General features: G+C 46.9%; 3 protein-coding genes across 3 annotated transcripts; 2 read left to right on the top strand and 1 right to left on the bottom strand.

Annotated features, from left to right (window-relative positions):
• Positions 1-391: 391 nt before the first annotated feature.
• Positions 392-907, top strand: LOC141828826 (uncharacterized). Its single transcript, XM_074716210.1, has one exon. The coding sequence runs from the start codon at positions 392-394 to the stop codon at positions 713-715; it is 324 nt and encodes a 107-aa protein (XP_074572311.1). The 3' UTR covers positions 716-907.
• Positions 908-1949: 1042 nt separating this feature from the next.
• LOC141830078 (uncharacterized) lies at positions 1950-2611 on the top strand. The gene has a single exon (XM_074717558.1). It carries the CDS (start codon positions 2015-2017, stop codon positions 2573-2575), a length of 561 nt encoding a protein of 186 aa, XP_074573659.1. The 5' UTR covers positions 1950-2014; the 3' UTR covers positions 2576-2611.
• Positions 2612-5999: 3388 nt separating this feature from the next.
• Positions 6000-6793, bottom strand: LOC141830230 (uncharacterized). Its single transcript, XM_074717715.1, has one exon. It carries the CDS (start codon positions 6625-6627, stop codon positions 6175-6177), a length of 453 nt encoding a protein of 150 aa, XP_074573816.1. The 5' UTR covers positions 6628-6793; the 3' UTR covers positions 6000-6174.
• Between the last annotated feature and the right edge of the window lie 10292 nt (positions 6794-17085).

Here is a 17085-nt window from a genome sequence, read left to right as displayed (position 1 = left end):
AGTTAAGCAGAGAAGCAACTGCTGGTTAGTAAAGCGAGAGAGAGAGAGAGAGAGGGGCCCACGCTGGCCACTTGGGACTTGGTAGAAGGACGACGGTGGGGCCAATACACGACGCGTCTACCAGAGTCCAGAGAGAATCTCGGAGTGGGGACCGCATGAGCACCGCAGGTTCAGCGTTTGAACGGGTACGTGAGACAATAGCGACAGGACGACGGTCTTTTTGTAAAAGGAAATTCGCAAACGTTGAAATTTAATATCGGGTCTTGAAGACGGGTTAACGGGTTTACGCGATCCATCCGAACCCGGCTTTCGCTTCCCTTTCCCCTTGCAGGCTTCTATAAACACACGGTCCTAATTCCATTTAATTCCACTAATCATCGCTGTAAATCTAATGCCTTCCTTAATCGCCCACAAAGCTCCTCCCTCCCCCGACGGCGGCGAGAGCGCGCTAGGTCTCCCGGCCACGGCGGTGAGCAGCTGCCTCTGCCTCAAGGCGGCGGCAGGCGAGCCGAGGTCGTTGGACAGGGAGGTGGTGCTGCGGCGGATCCGCCACCGGAAGCGCGTCGCCTGGTTCCGGAGTGCTATTCGGACGCTGCTGAAGCCGGCGGCGGCGCCGCCCTCCTCGGACGGCGGGAGGGAGACGAAGGAGAAGAACGTCGTCGAGCAGGAGCCAAACTACTCGTCGTGGCTCGACGACGCCTTCGCCTTCCCTTGAATTTGGGGATTGCAGTATTATGCTTGTTGCATTAACGATAAGATCTTAAGAAATGAAAATAAACTTTGTCAAAATCAAATTCTGTTTACTCAGTTAATTAAAAGTGGAAAGGGTGGATAAGATAACGTACGACAAAGTGGGTGGTGGCATTAGATTCTCAGGTGGGGCCCAAATAATTGGATGCCCATTAATTAATTAATTACCACAAAGAGAATGATATGATTTATAATTATTTCGCCGCCTGGTGAGTTTTTTTTTTATTTTCACAGTTTTTTTGTGATCGAATAAAACTAATATTTTCACATTTTCACAGTTTTTATTGTAAAAATATATATTTTCACATATTTTGCATGAGAGATAATATTATGGTCATTTTCATAACCTTAAAAGTTAGCCTTTATAATTCTCATCAATTAATTACATCAAAAATACTTTATATAGAAATATCCACCGTCATTATCTTAAAAAAAAGCATCCTATTTTATTTTATTTTTATCAAAATAATATTCCACCTCACTAATTTCTTTATAAAATGATACAAAGATTTTCCAATATACTAAGATAAAATCGTATTATAATAGTTGTAATTATTTAGTTGTTATAATTTTTGAATCGTCTCATAATAATTATGAATTGTATAAAAAATTAAATGATAAATTTAAATAAGAGATAATAATATTAAATAGTATTAGAATAATATTTAAAAAATTTAAATAAATATATCTCCTAAAATAGTGAAAATGGGCGCTTTTTATAAAAAAAAAACCTGACACATTTGAAAAAAAAAAGTCATTTTTATCCAAAAATCTTTATATAAGCTGTATTCACGAGCCACGTGGCCCGTTTTCCACCTGTGGATCCCGGGGGCCTTGCTGCATTGCTTCCGATTGCCAACCTGGCTGTCGGATCTTGCAACGTCACTATCGGACAAAGCACTCACGCTCGGAAAACGATTTACCAAATTGCCCCTGCCGTCATACTACGCGACAAATCTTCCGATCAATTTACTATTTTGTCCCTATTCTTCTACGTCGTCGCGCGGTGGTGAAGAATCCGACGCGATTCTATCACTGGGCACGAGTGTCAGTAACGTAATTATGATCAACTTGGGCCCCATTTTGGACCCATCATAGCTGTTCTCAGTCTCATCGGCATTGCAGATTTACAGGCTGTCGATACATCGCCTCACTATAAAACTCAACTCGCTCGTCGTCGCCGGAGCAGAACGGAAACACCCGAAATAGAAAGGAAGAGAAAACAAAAGCGTCGGCGTCGCCTTTCTCCACGCTCACGGCGGCAATGGGGGGCTGTCACTCGTGCGATGCCGCTGCGCCCGCCAACGCTACGACAGCGATTGTAGTGGTTCTCCCCGACGGCGGCCTCCGCGAGTACCAGCGGCCGGTGACGGCGGGAGGCGTTCTCGGGAAGGACGGGGTGCGGTTCTTCGTGTGCGACGCGGACAACATGGAGATCGAGGCGTCGGCGCCGGAGGTGCGCGCGGCGGAGGAGCTGAGACAGGGGCAGCTCTACTTCGTGCTCCCGCGGGCGATGCTGAGGCGCCCGCTCCAGGCGGAGGACCTCGCGGCGCTAGCAGTAAAGGCGAGCGCAGCGCTGGAGCGGCGGAGCGGCAAAGGGGAAGAAGCAGCGGCGCCGCCGGTGCTCCCGGCGGTGGAAACCGGCGGCGGGAAGAGGAGGGGAGGACGTGGTAGAGGGCGGAGTAGGTTCGTGCCGGATCTCAGCGCCGTTCCGGAGAAGAAAAAGGCGAGCTTGCGCGACCGCATCCAGGATTGTGGGGAGGTGATGTCATCTGCAGACGTTGACCGACGGTTGACCGGGATGATGCCTATGGAATATTTTTAAATTAATATTTAGGACATGTTTTTGAAGTTGTAAATAAAATAATCTTAATTAGTACAAATTTGGATTAAGCTCAATAAGCTTGTTTTTTTTTTCAATTAACAGACTTACATATAACATTTTAAGTTCAATTAATATATACAGCTGTAGATAGATAAAAAAGTAAATCTAAGTCCCAAATTTATAATTGAAAATAAAATTTGTAAAATTTAGATAGTGATATCTAAATTTAATTTATAAAATATACCATAACAGAGAGATGAACAACTTTTACATTTTACATTTTGATATTTAAACCCATCTTATAGTGGGACGGGGCTAGACGGGTAGATTGCAGATTAGACGATTAAGTCATGAATTTATTAAAAAATAAAAAAATATTAAAAATTTTAAATTTGGATTATAAATTAGGTGGATCGGGTCCACAAGTCTATTGAATTTTTCATTTTAATTTTAAATTTTAAAAGAAAAAAAACTTTTTCTTAATCTGCAGGCAATCCGAGTCTACAAGTCTATTAAATTTTTTATTTTAATTTTAAATTTTAGAAGATTTTTTTCTCAACCTATGGATTAACCTGTCGAATCATGGGCCTAGACAGGTTGGTCCATTTGGTAAATTCGTTTTAAAATAGATTGATAAAATTTCAATTCAATCTACTTAAATTATTTAGCAGGATAGACCAATCTAACAAATCTAACCCAACTTGACAATTCTAACCACCAATGAGTTCCTAAAATTCTCTTAATTAGAAAATATAAAATTTTTAAAATTTCAAATGTTAAAGATCAATCAGTCGATTAGTCTAAACTAATTAATAAATTTAAAGAACTTTGAATTATTTTAAATTAAAATTAATATATTTCTGAAAGTTTTTTTAATATATTTATCTCTTTAAATTTGAATTTGATAATGTAAATGAGAGGCAATGAAATTTTGAATAGGTAGAATAAAAATCTAGAGAAATCCCAGGATTAGTTCATGGGAAAAACTATCAAATTGAGATCCGTAAGCATAAATAATTAAGGAGATTTTTAAAAGTATATTAATTTTGATTTAAAATGATTCAAAGCTTTTTAAATCTATCAGTAAATTTCAGATAAAACGGTTAGATAGTGTATGATCCGGTATGGGTCTCGAACGATGACGTTGATATTTTATAAATATGGGTTTACAAAAATGTAGAAAAGTATGTAAGCATGATGATTGATTTAACTTTCTCTTTCTTCATGAATTTAAAAACCTGTCCTACTGCTCTGATCTCGGCATACTTCCTACAGCATATGTGAACCTCTTGCTCTGATCTCGGCATGCTTCCTATTCGCAGTATACTCCCAACAGCATGTGCGGACCTTCTGCTCCGGTGTCGGTATGCTTCTCATAGCATGTGTCGACCTCCTGTTCTGGTCTCGATATGCTTCCTACAGCATATGCCAACCTCTTGCTTCGTTCTCGGTATGCCTCCTACAGTATGTGCCGACCTTTACTTTGGTCTCGGTATGTTTCCTGCAATATGTGCCGACCTCTTGTCTCAGTCTCAGCATGCTTCTGATATTATGTGCCGACCTTATGATTCGGTCTGAGCACACTATATACATTATGGGTCGACCTCATGACTTGGTTTGGGTACACTTCCTACGTCTAGGGTCAACCTCTGGAGTGTGACTCTTATATGGAGACACAGTCATTCCGTTTAAATTGGGGAGCACCGAATCAATTTTTTCGTAAAAATGAGAACGCATTCTCAAATATATATAAACAAAAAGAATCTTTTTAAAACAGAACAAGTATGTCATAATATTTCTTAAACGATTATTAATAATTCAGAGATCAACTATTATAAAAAGGTAACTCATACCCATGAGTATAGATACACACACATAAACCCTAACTCCCCTAAGTTATTAGACTCTTTCCTCACACCGAACCTTAACTTGAGCGTCGGAGTGACTTGTCGGGATCCACTCCGGTATCATTCTAACCCTCTTTTTGAATAGTTTGCAAGATACTTCTTCTCCTTTCGCAACCTCTCTTCAGGAGCATGCACGTTGGTAATCCTTGAACCACTGTTGAAAGTTGAAACTATCCACGGTGTATTGGACAGAACAATGTAAAAGAAAGACGAAGAGCATTTCAAAAATATACTACATAATTTAGATATTATAAAAGTTAAATATGCAAAATGAAAAATACACTTCTTTAGCAAAAAGTGAAATCCGTCACTCCAACAACTTCATACGTTGATCCTATGACCATATATGAGGAGATAAATCGAAAAATTGTAGTTGACCACGATTAAGAAGGATATTATCTCAGCTTTGCTGAAATTCAATGCCTACCTACTTCAACAACTCTGCTACATCGTAACAAACTCAACCATACTCCGGAAATTAAAATCCCAAATCTGCATACGCGGTTCACTAAAATACCGTTTATATTTCCTAAATAATTTTGAGTTAATTTCAAAATTAAATATTTTACTATAATTTTAAAATTACATTATTAATCACATAGATGAAAAGCTACTTTAAAATATAATTTATCATATCATAGATAATCTTCTTATTATAAGATTTCCTTTCGATATCAAGTTCGACCTATTAGGCGTTATTGCCATCCCTCTCTTCTGCACTCCTAATTTATCCAATAGATAAATTAAAAAAACATATTTATCTTCAGGATTAGAATTTAATGCATAAATCAGACTACAGTGTTTCAGCATTTTTAGTGAAGAAATTTTCATTCATATCTCAGAAAATGCCATTCTAAAACTAAAAATAATACAAATACCGTTTAAAAAAACTCAACATATATTCTGATTAAAACGATATATGTATATATAGGGGTGTAAACGAGCCAAGCTGCTCACGAGCTATTCGAGTCTCGGCTCGAAAAAAAGTTCGTTTGAGTTCGTTCAATTAAGTTAATGAGCCGAGCTCGAGTTTGATTTCGAGCTCGAAAATATTATCGAGTCGAGCTCGAGCTTAACAGTATTTGGTTCGTGAGCTCGCGAACATGTTCGTTTAAAGGCTCACGAACGTGTTCGCGAACATGTTCGTTTAAAAGCTCACGAACATGTTTATTAAGAGATTCACAAATATATATATATATATATATATATAACATTAATTATAAATATTATATATTAATGAGCCAAACTCGAACTAAGCTCGTTTAACTTTTAAACGAACTATTTTCGAACCAAACTCGAACTGAATTCGTTTAATTTTAAAACGAGCCTTTTCGAGCCGAGCTCGAGCCGTTTGCGAACTATTTAATTTCATTACGAGCCGAACTCGAGCTTAAGAATTAAAGCTCGAATCGAACTCGAGCCGAACTCGAGCTTCGGAAAAACGAATCGAGCTCGAGCTCGAGCCTCTTACTGTTCGACTTGGCTCGGTTCGATTACACCCCTATGTATATATAATATAATATAATGTATAGCCCTCTTTATTCATATAGCAAATACACACGTCTACGTATTCTGATAAAGATAAGCTCAAAAATAGCAACGTTAATTACCAGTCTGACGCAAAATAATACATTTAGACTACTGCAGGTGCGGAGAGGGCCAGGGAGACGCCGCGATCGAGAAGGAAATCCGTCAGCAGTACGCGACGCAGCGCTTCTTGCAGTCGATGGTGCAGCCGCCGCCGCCGCCGCCCCCGCCGTACCCCTTTCCGGAGTGGCTGTAGGAGCTGAAGCACTTGGCCGGGCAGGTCAGCCGCTTCTTGTAGCAGGGTCCTCGGTCGGAGCAGACGACGGAGGGCCGCACCACGCCGCCGCGGGAGTACCCGCCGGAGGGGCCGCCGTAGCCTGCGCCCCACCCGCCGCCCATGCCGGGGATGTTGAACCCGCCGCCGTTTCCGGGGATGTTGAACCCGCCAGGGACGGAGCCGAATCCAGGGATGCTGCCCGCGAAGCCACCCCCGCCGCCGCCGCCGCCGCCGTTGTGCCCCTTGTTCTTGGAGAGTTCGGCTTGGAAATCGCGGGCCGCGAAGGAGGCGGTGGCGAGGAGGAGGAGGAGGGAGAAGAGGAGGAGGGAGGAGGCCTTCATGGTTGGATGGATATGGTGGATACGCTGCAGGTGTGGATGGTAAAGGGATATAGCGCGACGGAAGGGGGGCAGTTGAGGAGCTGACAGGCGGGCGACGCAATAAAGGCTGAGTTGGGTTTCAACGCGGCAGACCGCACTGCTCTCACTTCGCGTGGGGTAGCTCGCAATTCTGATGCCTCTGCTTGTAGTTTAATTTCCTCATTGCGTGACTCGCAGGGCACACTCACTAGGCTGCCAGTTGCCACACTACGATACATCCGCAGCGTTAGTGGGATTCTACTCGACCTCACCGACTCCATCTAGCTCGACGCTGCTACTTTGTCAAATGAAAACGACTGCTCCAATACAAACCAGGAACCACTTTCACATGAAGACTCCACTCTATTGACGCCATGGCCAATGGTGGAAGTACCCTGCAAGCTAAGCAAGTGTGTAATGGAGACTTGCATCACTGAGCAGGAGGGTCCAAAAGTCAAGGGATAGTTATGCGGAGGATGGATTCATAAAGATCACATAAATGCTCATGGCAGAAGGCAAGGCATTTATTGGGCTGCCTTCTGCCAAATGGTTCAGTATTTATTGAGTTGCTTCTGCTGCGTTTCCCGGCCGACTGCATGAACAGTGTTGCTTCTGCTGAATTTGAGCAGAAGCTAAGTTTAAAGAAGCTCAAAGGAAACATTTCAACCTCTGAATATTGTTATATTTTATCCGGACCAAACAATTGACTTGGTTTGCAGGTTAGTAGAGATGATGATCATTAATCCTACTGATGGGAAGGCTTTAGTCTTCACAGCTGGGAGCACTACAAATGCTCACTAGCTCTTTCTTTTGGCACTACATCGATACAGTAAGGGAACAGATTCCCAACTGTTTGATGCCGCAAATCATGCTGAAGCTTTTAGCATTATCATTCCATAATCGATGCTAATTTCTTAGAAATCGTTTTTCAGCTGTTTGAGTCATGAGTAGTTCAGTAATTAGGGGACGCACACATCGGTGTATGAGGTGATGGATACGAAAGATAGGTCTTCTCCATTTGTTTTCTTTCTTCTTATTTTATCTTTTAGCATCAATCATAAAGTTTGTGCCTCAATGGAATCCAATCCAATCCGATCCATGAATGACACTCTTCTCGTCCTCTTGTGTACTCATGCATTTGCAGGAACGATCTGAATTTGAACGCCTTTCAATTCTTCTAAACTTCGAACGGTGCATAACTTTGGCAAAACTGGTTTGCGCAGGTCAGTAACTTTGAAGGCCTTAAACTTATAATCTATAGTTGTTCACCTGTATGACGAATAAAAGAACAAGTAGGAGGAAGCAGAGCTCAGAAGAAGCTTATCAAGATATAGGTGTGGTAGTGGTATCAAAAAAAGGCTCATCTCAAATCCAACTAAGCAGGATTGATTGAACCATCTTGATTGATTTATAAGTTGGATTGCTTTAAAGAAGACATCGACGAGATGTTATTAGGAGCTTCAAGAACATATTGACGGCTTAAACATCTGAGTGAAATCGCAAATAAGTTCTTGGGAGGTTTAAGAATCACAATGATGATCTTATATTATATTTGAGAGGTGTTCTAAAACTATTATCTTAAATATTGTATTATTTATTGGATAAGTAAATTCGTTATTTGAGTATGCATTTTTTTTGTATTTCATTTGATTTTAAATTTAATTAATGAGGTTCACAATATAATATATAGTATGAGAAAAATTACGATTTGGTCATAATTAGTGGATATCTTCTATATGTGTAATTATGTACATATTGAAATATTTCTTAATCAATGAATCGATGAGATTGTATATTATTAATTCTGTGATACTAGTATATGTTAGACTTTTTGTTTTATCAAATAATCGATCCTTACTGGTAATATTAGGATGTTAAGAGTTAACATATGTATGCTAGTTAAAGGTAACTGATTGAAGTAATCTGTCATGAGATTTCATGTGATTCTATGAATGTCTACGAAGATCTCATTGTAGTTCGAGTGTAATATTTTTTCGACTTGAGGTATTCAAGTCATCTTGGTTATGGAAACTTCTACTTCGACATCTCAAACAAGCATTTCTATAGAGGTATGAACCCGACATAATTGGATATAAGTTGAAGTGTCCGAAGATGTTTGAGTAGTCAACAGAAGATTCACCACTCTTTTAATTAGGAGATGTATACCCTATGACTACTTATCAGAATTGTTACTCATAAGTCTTTATTAGCTAAAGCAATAACACGTTAAGAGGATGGTACTCTTGGATAGTTATTTTGAGTAACTTGAATTCGTAGGACAAAGAACTACAATTTAGATTAGGTACTGTGATGTAAGTAGTCTAGTAGGGACTGACACATAAATCATGTCCTAAACTAAGTAAGTATAAAATGATTAAAAGGAACAGAGACATGATCAACCATAGCTGCTGAAAGGTTTAAAAGTGATTTTAGAATCAACTATGATTTTTTGATTAATTGGGGTTCATGATGTATTGCTAGGTGTCACTCATTATTGATCCGTAATTAATGATTAATTATATACGACCAATATAAATCAAAAATCTATAAAGTCACATGCACTATGAGTTTTTCCAAGAGATATAAAATAAGTTTGAGAATTTGATTCTCAAATTGAGAGAGATTAAGTCTAGTTGGACTAGACGAAGGATAAATATGAAAGATATTTTGCCGGAAAGAAATCACGTATGGACAACGTCTTTTTGAAGACAAAGTAGACTCTCTTTAGTTTAATTATAAACTAAATTGATTTAGTTTTTATTAAATGTGGTTTGATTTTGAACCAACTCGGCTTGATTGTTAATCAAACTTGAGGCTAAAAGATAAGAGTTTGATTTAACAGATTCTGTTAATTTTTCTGAACAAAATTATCTATTAAACACCTATAAATATAACTCTTATGAAGAGTTATACACAGAGATTAAAAATCTAATTGTTAGATTTTCAATGCAACACAAACTCCTCTTTTTCTTCTTGTCATCGTCCAACAAGGAGGCTCTTCTCAAGTTGGTGCCGCCCACCTTGCTAGGGTTTCTTGTTGCTGCCGACCATATAATCTCTTCCAAAGTTTACCATTGGTTACTAATTCTCCTAGGATTAGTACCTCCCAAGGGCCTGTCATTCCAGAGCCAAAGGAAGTTGCAAATCTGTGATGGAAGCAAGGAACGCGAAGAGAAACAACAGTTGCTTCTTCACCGAATTTTTAGTTCTCGAACATCCACACCATATAGGTTCACTATTTCTTCTTGATAGTGAACCATCGACCTTTAAACGATGGCATGATCCTTGTTCCCGTCAAGAACCTCTTCTGGGCGCACACGACACTTCCTCAGGGGCACTGTGCGGGAAAACGGCTGAGACTGGCTGACGATCGCCGGAGGCCTGCAAACACAGACACCGTGAGATGGACGGCCGGCGGGACCGGCGAGACCACTCCGATGCTTAAGTCAGCGGTAGCAGAAGAGAAAACGAGAATGGAAGAAGTGAGGAACTGTGAGCGTACCTGGCCCCTTCACAGGGGCTCGCCTTATATAAGGGAGAGTCGGGCCGTACCACGGGCAAAGCAAGGTGAACCTTACCTTGAAGGTACTCTCCGTACCTGAGAGGGGTGCTGTCTTTAATGAGGAAGTACACTGCTGACAGTGGAGTACGTCTAGACGGCGCGTGGCCATACCCAGCGGCGTGTTTGTCAGATGGAGTGGTCAGTAGGACAAGAGAGGGAGTGGTCAGTGACAGAAGGTACGATTCGGCCCCGACTCCTTGGGTCGAGTCGGGTGCTCTGCTCAGTCGGGTCGGTGATGCTGCTCCCACTCGGATTATCTGGGCGTCGGTGAGTCGGGTATGCCACCCACTCGGATTATCTGGGAGTCGGCCCGGTGAGATTATTCGTCTCCTCGGCGGGCCCACCGGGCCGTCGGGTTTGGATGGAGACCTTCTGGGCGATTACCCCGGGACCTGGATCCGGGCCCTAATGTTCCAGCCGACTGTCCCCGGATGGTTGACTCGACTCGGCCGTGTCTCTCGGTCGGATCCGTACCCGTATCCTTACGACCGTAACACTAGCCTTCCCACTAGTCTAGTCGAAGGAGACGTGTGTTCGACTGACTAGACCGAGTCCGAGTCGAGTTGTGCCGGTTGATATTCCTGCGATGGACCTCCAGTGACGGGCTGCCACGTGTCGGGAGGACATTGGATGATTCGGCCGGCGCGCACGTGATCGGCATGGTGTGGATGACTTCCGAGGCACGCTTTACTGCGGCGGGGTGTCCGATGGGACAGCCGAATCGTCGCCATAATTGCGCCGTATCACGCCTCGGAAACGTGCATCATCGGACGGTCGCCATCAGATCCCGCCTTTTTCCTCCTATCGGATCGGACGGTTGATAACCGCTAGGGTTAAGTATAAATAGGCGGGGGGTAGGCGCATTGCGCCTCCCCCGCCGTCTTCGTCTTCTTCTCCGCTCTCTCTGGTTCTTTCCTCGTCACCGTTTTCATCCTCCTGCACCAAGTAAGCTTCTGCCCTTTGCTTCCGTCCTTTTTTCTCTTCTTTAGCGAGGTCGGTTCATAGAGATGACTTCTGAGGGGTCCGTGCCGTCAATGGACGCACCGTCTGTGAGTGTTCCGTCAGCGGACGAGCCATCCGCGAGTGTTCCGTCCACGGGTCCTTGGTACGAGTCCCGAGTCACCACCTTCACCGAGAGGTCCCGCTCGAAGATTCGTCTGAAAGTACGAAATCCCGAGTGAGTATAGGATAGAGGTCCCCGAGCGTCACCATCGTCTCCACACTCCCCCACCCGGTTGCGTCACCTTTTTCCAGGGTCAGCTAGAGGGGGGACTCCGATTCCCGATTCCGGCCTTCTTCCAGGAAGTAGCCGAGTACTTCCAGCTCCCCCTGAATCAACTTGCCCCGAATTCCTTCCGACTCCTTTGTGGAGTCGTCTTAGTCTTCCGCATGTACCGAATCCCCTTAGACCCCGCAGTTTTCCATTTTTTCTTTTATCCGAAGAAGATGAAGAAGGAGGGCGTCTTCTTCTTCAACTCGAGACCGGGTCTCCCTTTCCTAACCGCGTATCCTTCTTCCAACAAGGGCTGGCATCCCCAATTCTTCTACATCTCCCCCCCGAGTCCTTTCGAGTTCCCGACTGAGTGGCAGGACGAGCTTCCGGCCTTGCCTGTCTTGAAGCCTTACAAGAAAAACAAAGTCTACATAGATGCTTTTGAAGTGCTGAAGGGCCTTCAATTTGACGTCACCAAGCTAGTCGGGGAAGAGGGGCTTCTCTTCCGGGCCGGCTTGAGTCCCATCGCTGCCGAGCTCCCGGCAGCACTTGGTAAGTTACTTATTTACTCGGACTTCTGTAATGACTAACTTAGCTTTCTTCTTCTTTTTTGGCAGACGACGTTTGGATGGATGCTTCAACGAACAAGTGCTTGAAATGGACTCGGGCGCACTTGGAGGCGCTGGTCACGCCCAAGAAATCGACCACCGCAGAGGCAGCTGGGACTTCTGCTGCTCCCGAGCCCGAGCTGGTGGAGCCACTGGCGACGGTGGTACCCGAAGGGGAGGGTCATCTTCCCGTATCTGCTGGGCCCGAGACCGCCACTCGGGAAGAAGAGCCTGTGATTGCGGAGCCGAGGGACGTGCCTCCTTCGGCCAGCAAAGGCAAAGAAACTGCGGAGGGGGAGGGTCGATCAAAGAAGTCCTCCTCTTCCCACTCCAAGAAGAAGCATCGCCGTTCCCGCTCGCCCGACCGCGAAGGGAAGCGTTCGAAGAAGTCCAGCCCGATTCGCCGCGAGGAGAAGCGGCTCAAAAAGTCCAAGGCGTCCAAGGGGCATCTTCCTGCCTCGAGTGCTGCTGGCGCGAGTGTGTCCGACCGGGGCCAGGAGACCACTTCCCCGGTACCGCCGGCTCCGACTGAAGCGGCGACCGTGGAGTCGGGCGCCGTGGGGGCGCCGATTACTTCTGCTGGAGCGGTACCGCCGCTGTCCGAGCCGGTTCCGACAACCGAAGCCGCCGGGACGACTATGGCTTCCCAGGCCGAGGGGCCGACTGAGGGAGGTGTACCCCCGACTGGAGGATCTTCCTCGAGAGCTGCAATGCCGACCAGCTCGGGGTCGGCTGGCTCGGGGCTCATGCGCCCTTCGACGGCCGGAGCCGACTTCTACACGCTGCCTCTGACTCGAGTGGCCGCCGATGAGCCCTTCGACCCGGCAGAGGTGCAGGATCTGATGAACCGGGTCCGAGCGATCCGAAACAGTGACTCCTTCCGGGGGATTAATACCTCCGAGCTGAGTTATCGGGGGAACTTTCACATATTGCGGGTGAGTGTTTCTGCTTTCCTTTAACTTGTCTTTTCTTTGCACCCCTTCGCCACTAACCGCCTTCTTACGCAGATGTGGGTCGAGCACATGGAGATGCACACCCGCTTCCTTTACCTGAACCGCGAGGTCAAGGTGATCGACCGGCAGATGCAAGCCCTAAAGGCTCAGGATGCCGATCGCGAGCGGGCACTGGCGGAGGCGAAGGCAGCCGCGACTAAGAGTGGTGAAGAGGCCGCCCAGTATCGAGCCGAGTTGCTGAAGGCTCAGGAGAAGGCGGAGGCCTTTGAGCAGGAGACTGCCTCGGCTCGGGCTAAAGAGCAAGAAGACCTGAGGCAAACCCGAGAGCAGCTAATTCAAAGGGGCAAGGAGTTGTCCCGGGCACTCGAGGACTCGGCCACATGGAAGAAGCGGGCGGAGGACTTGGCTGTGGAGAAGAAAGCGGCAGAGGACGAGTTCGCCGCTTACCAGGAGAAAGAGCCCGAGCGGGTAAAGGCAGCCCAAGAAGCCTGGCTGTCGTCTCGGGAATATTTTGACCAATATCAGGAGAAGACTGCCCGGATGTTGGAGTACGGCTATGACGGGGCGCTGACACAAGTGTACGAGGCGGGCCTGTTTCCAGAAGGGACCTCGCTGGATTTCCTGGATATCAACAAAGTATGGGCGGCGCTGCCTGAAGAGGCTAGGAGGGGCCATTAGGACATGTAATTCTCATCTAGCGCTTTGACGCTTTTTGTACTCCTCTTCTCCCGCGAAGTTAAATGAAAACCGCTTTTGCCTTGTTATTTGCCGAGCACTCGTGTTGAATTTTGACCTTGACATTTTTGAAGTACTAATTCAATCCCGACTGCGTCTGAGTCGGTCGAACTTGTACCTTGCGAAGGGCGATTATCGACAGATCCGAGACCTGATTGCTTGGACCCTGAGAAGGGCGATTGCTGAAGGAGCAGGTCCGAGACCTGATTGCTCGATCCCGACTATGTCCGAGTCGGGAGAGTTTGGACCCTGAGAAGGGCGATTGCTGAAGGAGCAGGTCCGAGACCTGATTGCTCGATCCCGACTATGTCCGAGTCGGGAGAGTTTGGACCCTGAGAAGGGCGATTGCTGAAGGAGCAGGTCCGAGACCTGATTGCTCGATCCCGACTATGTCCGAGTCGGGAGAGTTTGGACCCTGAGAAGGGCGATTGCTGAAGGAGCAGGTCCGAGACCTGATTGCTCGATCCCGACTATGTCCGAGTCGGGAGAGTTTGGACCCTGAGAAGGGCGATTGCTGAAGGAGCAGGTCCGAGACCTGATTGCTCGATCCCGACTATGTCCGAGTCGGGAGAGTTTGGACCCTGAGAAGGGCGATTGCTGAAGGAGCAGGTCCGAGACCTGATTGCTCGATCCCGACTATGTCCGAGTCGGGAGAGTTTGGACCCTGAGAAGGGCGATTGCTGAAGGAGCAGGTCCGAGACCTGATTGCTCGATCCCGACTATGTCCGAGTCGGGAGAGTTTGAACTTTGAGTAATTGAGTGGCGCCTGAAAAAGTCATTTCATTATCAGCTTTGATTACAGCCGAAGATACAGGCGATCATAAGAGGAGAAAACTTCCGCTTAGTGGCTAAGTCCGGTAAGGTTGAAGGTGAGTGGAGCTCCAAGGTCGCACCAACTCTTTTCCGGCCGAGTCCACTAGGTAGTACGCGCCTGAGCTGGTCTTCTTGACTACTCGATAGGGGCCTTCCCAGGGGGGTTCAAGCTTGCCGACGACATCTCCTACGGGCTTGACCTTCTTCCAAACTAAGTCTCCCACTTGAAAGGCTCGAGGGATGACTCGCCGATTGTAAGTACTGCACATGCGCTGTCGGTAAGCGGTCAACCGAGCGGCTGCTTGGTCTCGGGTCTCGGATATGAGATCCAGCTCCATGAGTCGCTTGCCGTCGTTGTCGGCATCATAGTGCTGCCGGCGGTCCGACTCGACTCCTACCTCCATGGGAACTACGGCTTCCCCCCCATACACTAGGTGGAACGGGGTAAGCCCAGTGCTTTCTTTCGGAGTGGTGCGGTATGCCCAAAGGACGCAAGGTAGCTCTTCCACCCAACTGCCGCCTTCGTGGTCCAGCTTAGTCTTCAGTCCTCGCACTATTTCCCGATTGACGACTTCGGTCTGGCCGTTGCTTTGCGGATAAGCTACCGAAGTGAAGGCTTGCTGGATGCCGAGTCCTTTGCACCATTCCTGGATCTTTCTGCCTTGAAACTGTCGCCCGTTGTCCGAGACAAGCCGATGCGGGATGCCGTAGCGGCACACGATGTTCTTCCACAGGAATTTGAGCACCGCCTCCTCAGTGATTCGGGCCAAGGCTTCAGCTTCCACCCACTTCGAGAAATAGTCGACTGCCACTAACAAGAACTTCTTCCGTTGAGGTCCGGTCGGGAAGGGCCCGACTATATCCATCCCCCATTGGTCGAATGGGCACGAAGTGGTGGCCGTCTTCAATTGCTGCGTTGGTTGTCTCTGGAACGGCTGGTACTTTTGGCAGTGGAGGCAAGTGGACACCAACTTCGCCGCGTCCGCCTGGAGAGTCGGCCAGAAGTAACCGGCTAGGAGGACCTTCCGGGCCAGGGATCGTCCTCCCGCATGATTACCGCAACATCCCTGGTGGGCCTCCTTTAATACATACTCGGCGTCTTCGGGACCGAGACACTTGAGTAATGGCCGAGAGAAGGCTCGGCGATACAATTGCTCTCCTATCAGCGTGAATCGGGTGGCGCGTCTTTTGAGGAGGCGGGCTTGCTCGGGATCGCCAGGTACTCCACCGGTTTGGAGGAAAGTGAGTATCGGCTTCCTCCAGTCGTCCGGGTCGGTCGTCTTGGGGGGTTGATCTATCTGAGCTATCCAAGCCACTTGCGTGATCGGCTTCTCTTCCGTCCATTCGGTAACTGAGCTCGCCAACTTGGCTAGCTCGTCAGCCTTGCTGTTCTCGCCTCGGGGGATCTTGCTGAGAGTAACCTCCTTGAACTCCATCTTCAATTTTGCAAAGCCCTCCGCGTAGCGACGGAGCCGATCATTCTTGATCTCGTAGTTCCCCTCGACTTGCTGGGACACCAACTGGGAGTCCGAAGGAGCTGCACTCGGGTAGCCCCGACTCTTCTGGCTGCCTGCAGGCCCATGAGAACTGCCTCGTACTCGGCCTCGTTGTTTGAGGCCCTGAAACCCAACCGTACGGCCAGCCGTATTTCTTCCCCTTGTGGAGAGACCAAGACCACTCCGACTCCACTTCCTTGCTTGTTGGAAGCACCATCGACATATGCTTTCCATTCTTCTTCGGCTTCGCCTTGGTGTGCTTCCGCTAGGAAATCCGCCAATGCCTGCGCTTTGATGGCCACGCGAGGCTGGTAATGAATGTCGTATTGGCTGAGCTCCATCGTCCATTTCGCCAGGCGTCCCGAGAACTCGGGTTGAGTAAGCACTTTTCCCAAGTTGCTGTTGGTCAAGACCGTCACCGGGTGAGAGAGGAAGTAAGGCCGAAGCCGCCGAGTCGACAAGACTACCGTCCAGGCCAGCTTTTCCAAGCTGGTATATCGGGTCTCGGCGTCCTTCAACAGCCGACTGAAGAAATATACCGGTTGCTGGCCCTGCTCCTCCTCCTTTACCAGAACCGAGCTGACTGCTGAATCGGTAGTAGAAAAGTACATCAAGAGCGGTTCGCCCGGGAGCGCCTTTGCCAGTCGGGGAAGTTGGGTTAAATAAGCCTTCAATTCTTCCAGGGCCCGGTCGCAGTCGGCATTCCACTGAAATTTTTGAGCCTTTCTGAGAACCTTGAAAAAGGGAAGGCTTCGTCCCGCCGAGTGAGAGATGAATCGAGACAAAGCCATGATGCGCCCGACCAGCTTCTGGGCTTCTCTCAGGTTTCGGGGCGGGGCCATTTGAGCTAAGGCTTCCAATTTTTCTGGATTGGCTTCGATTCCTTTCTCGGTGACTATGTAACCGAGAAACTTCCCGGCTCGAACACCGAAGAGACACTTAGCCGGGTTCAGTTTGAGCCCGTATTGCCTTAAGGTGCTGCAGGTTTCCTCGATGTCGGCTATAAGAGACTCTGCCCGAGCCGTCTTGATTAGAATGTCGTCGACGTATACTTCAATGT

The sequence above is a fragment of the Curcuma longa genome, chromosome 5, assembly GCF_044706935.1.
Source record: "Curcuma longa cultivar G26 ecotype Majalengka, Jawa Barat chromosome 5, ITB_CL_G26_1.1, whole genome shotgun sequence".
NCBI lineage: Eukaryota > Viridiplantae > Streptophyta > Magnoliopsida > Zingiberales > Zingiberaceae > Curcuma > Curcuma longa.
Note: the sequence above shows the minus strand (reverse complement) of the source record. Positions and strands in the feature narration are given on the sequence as shown.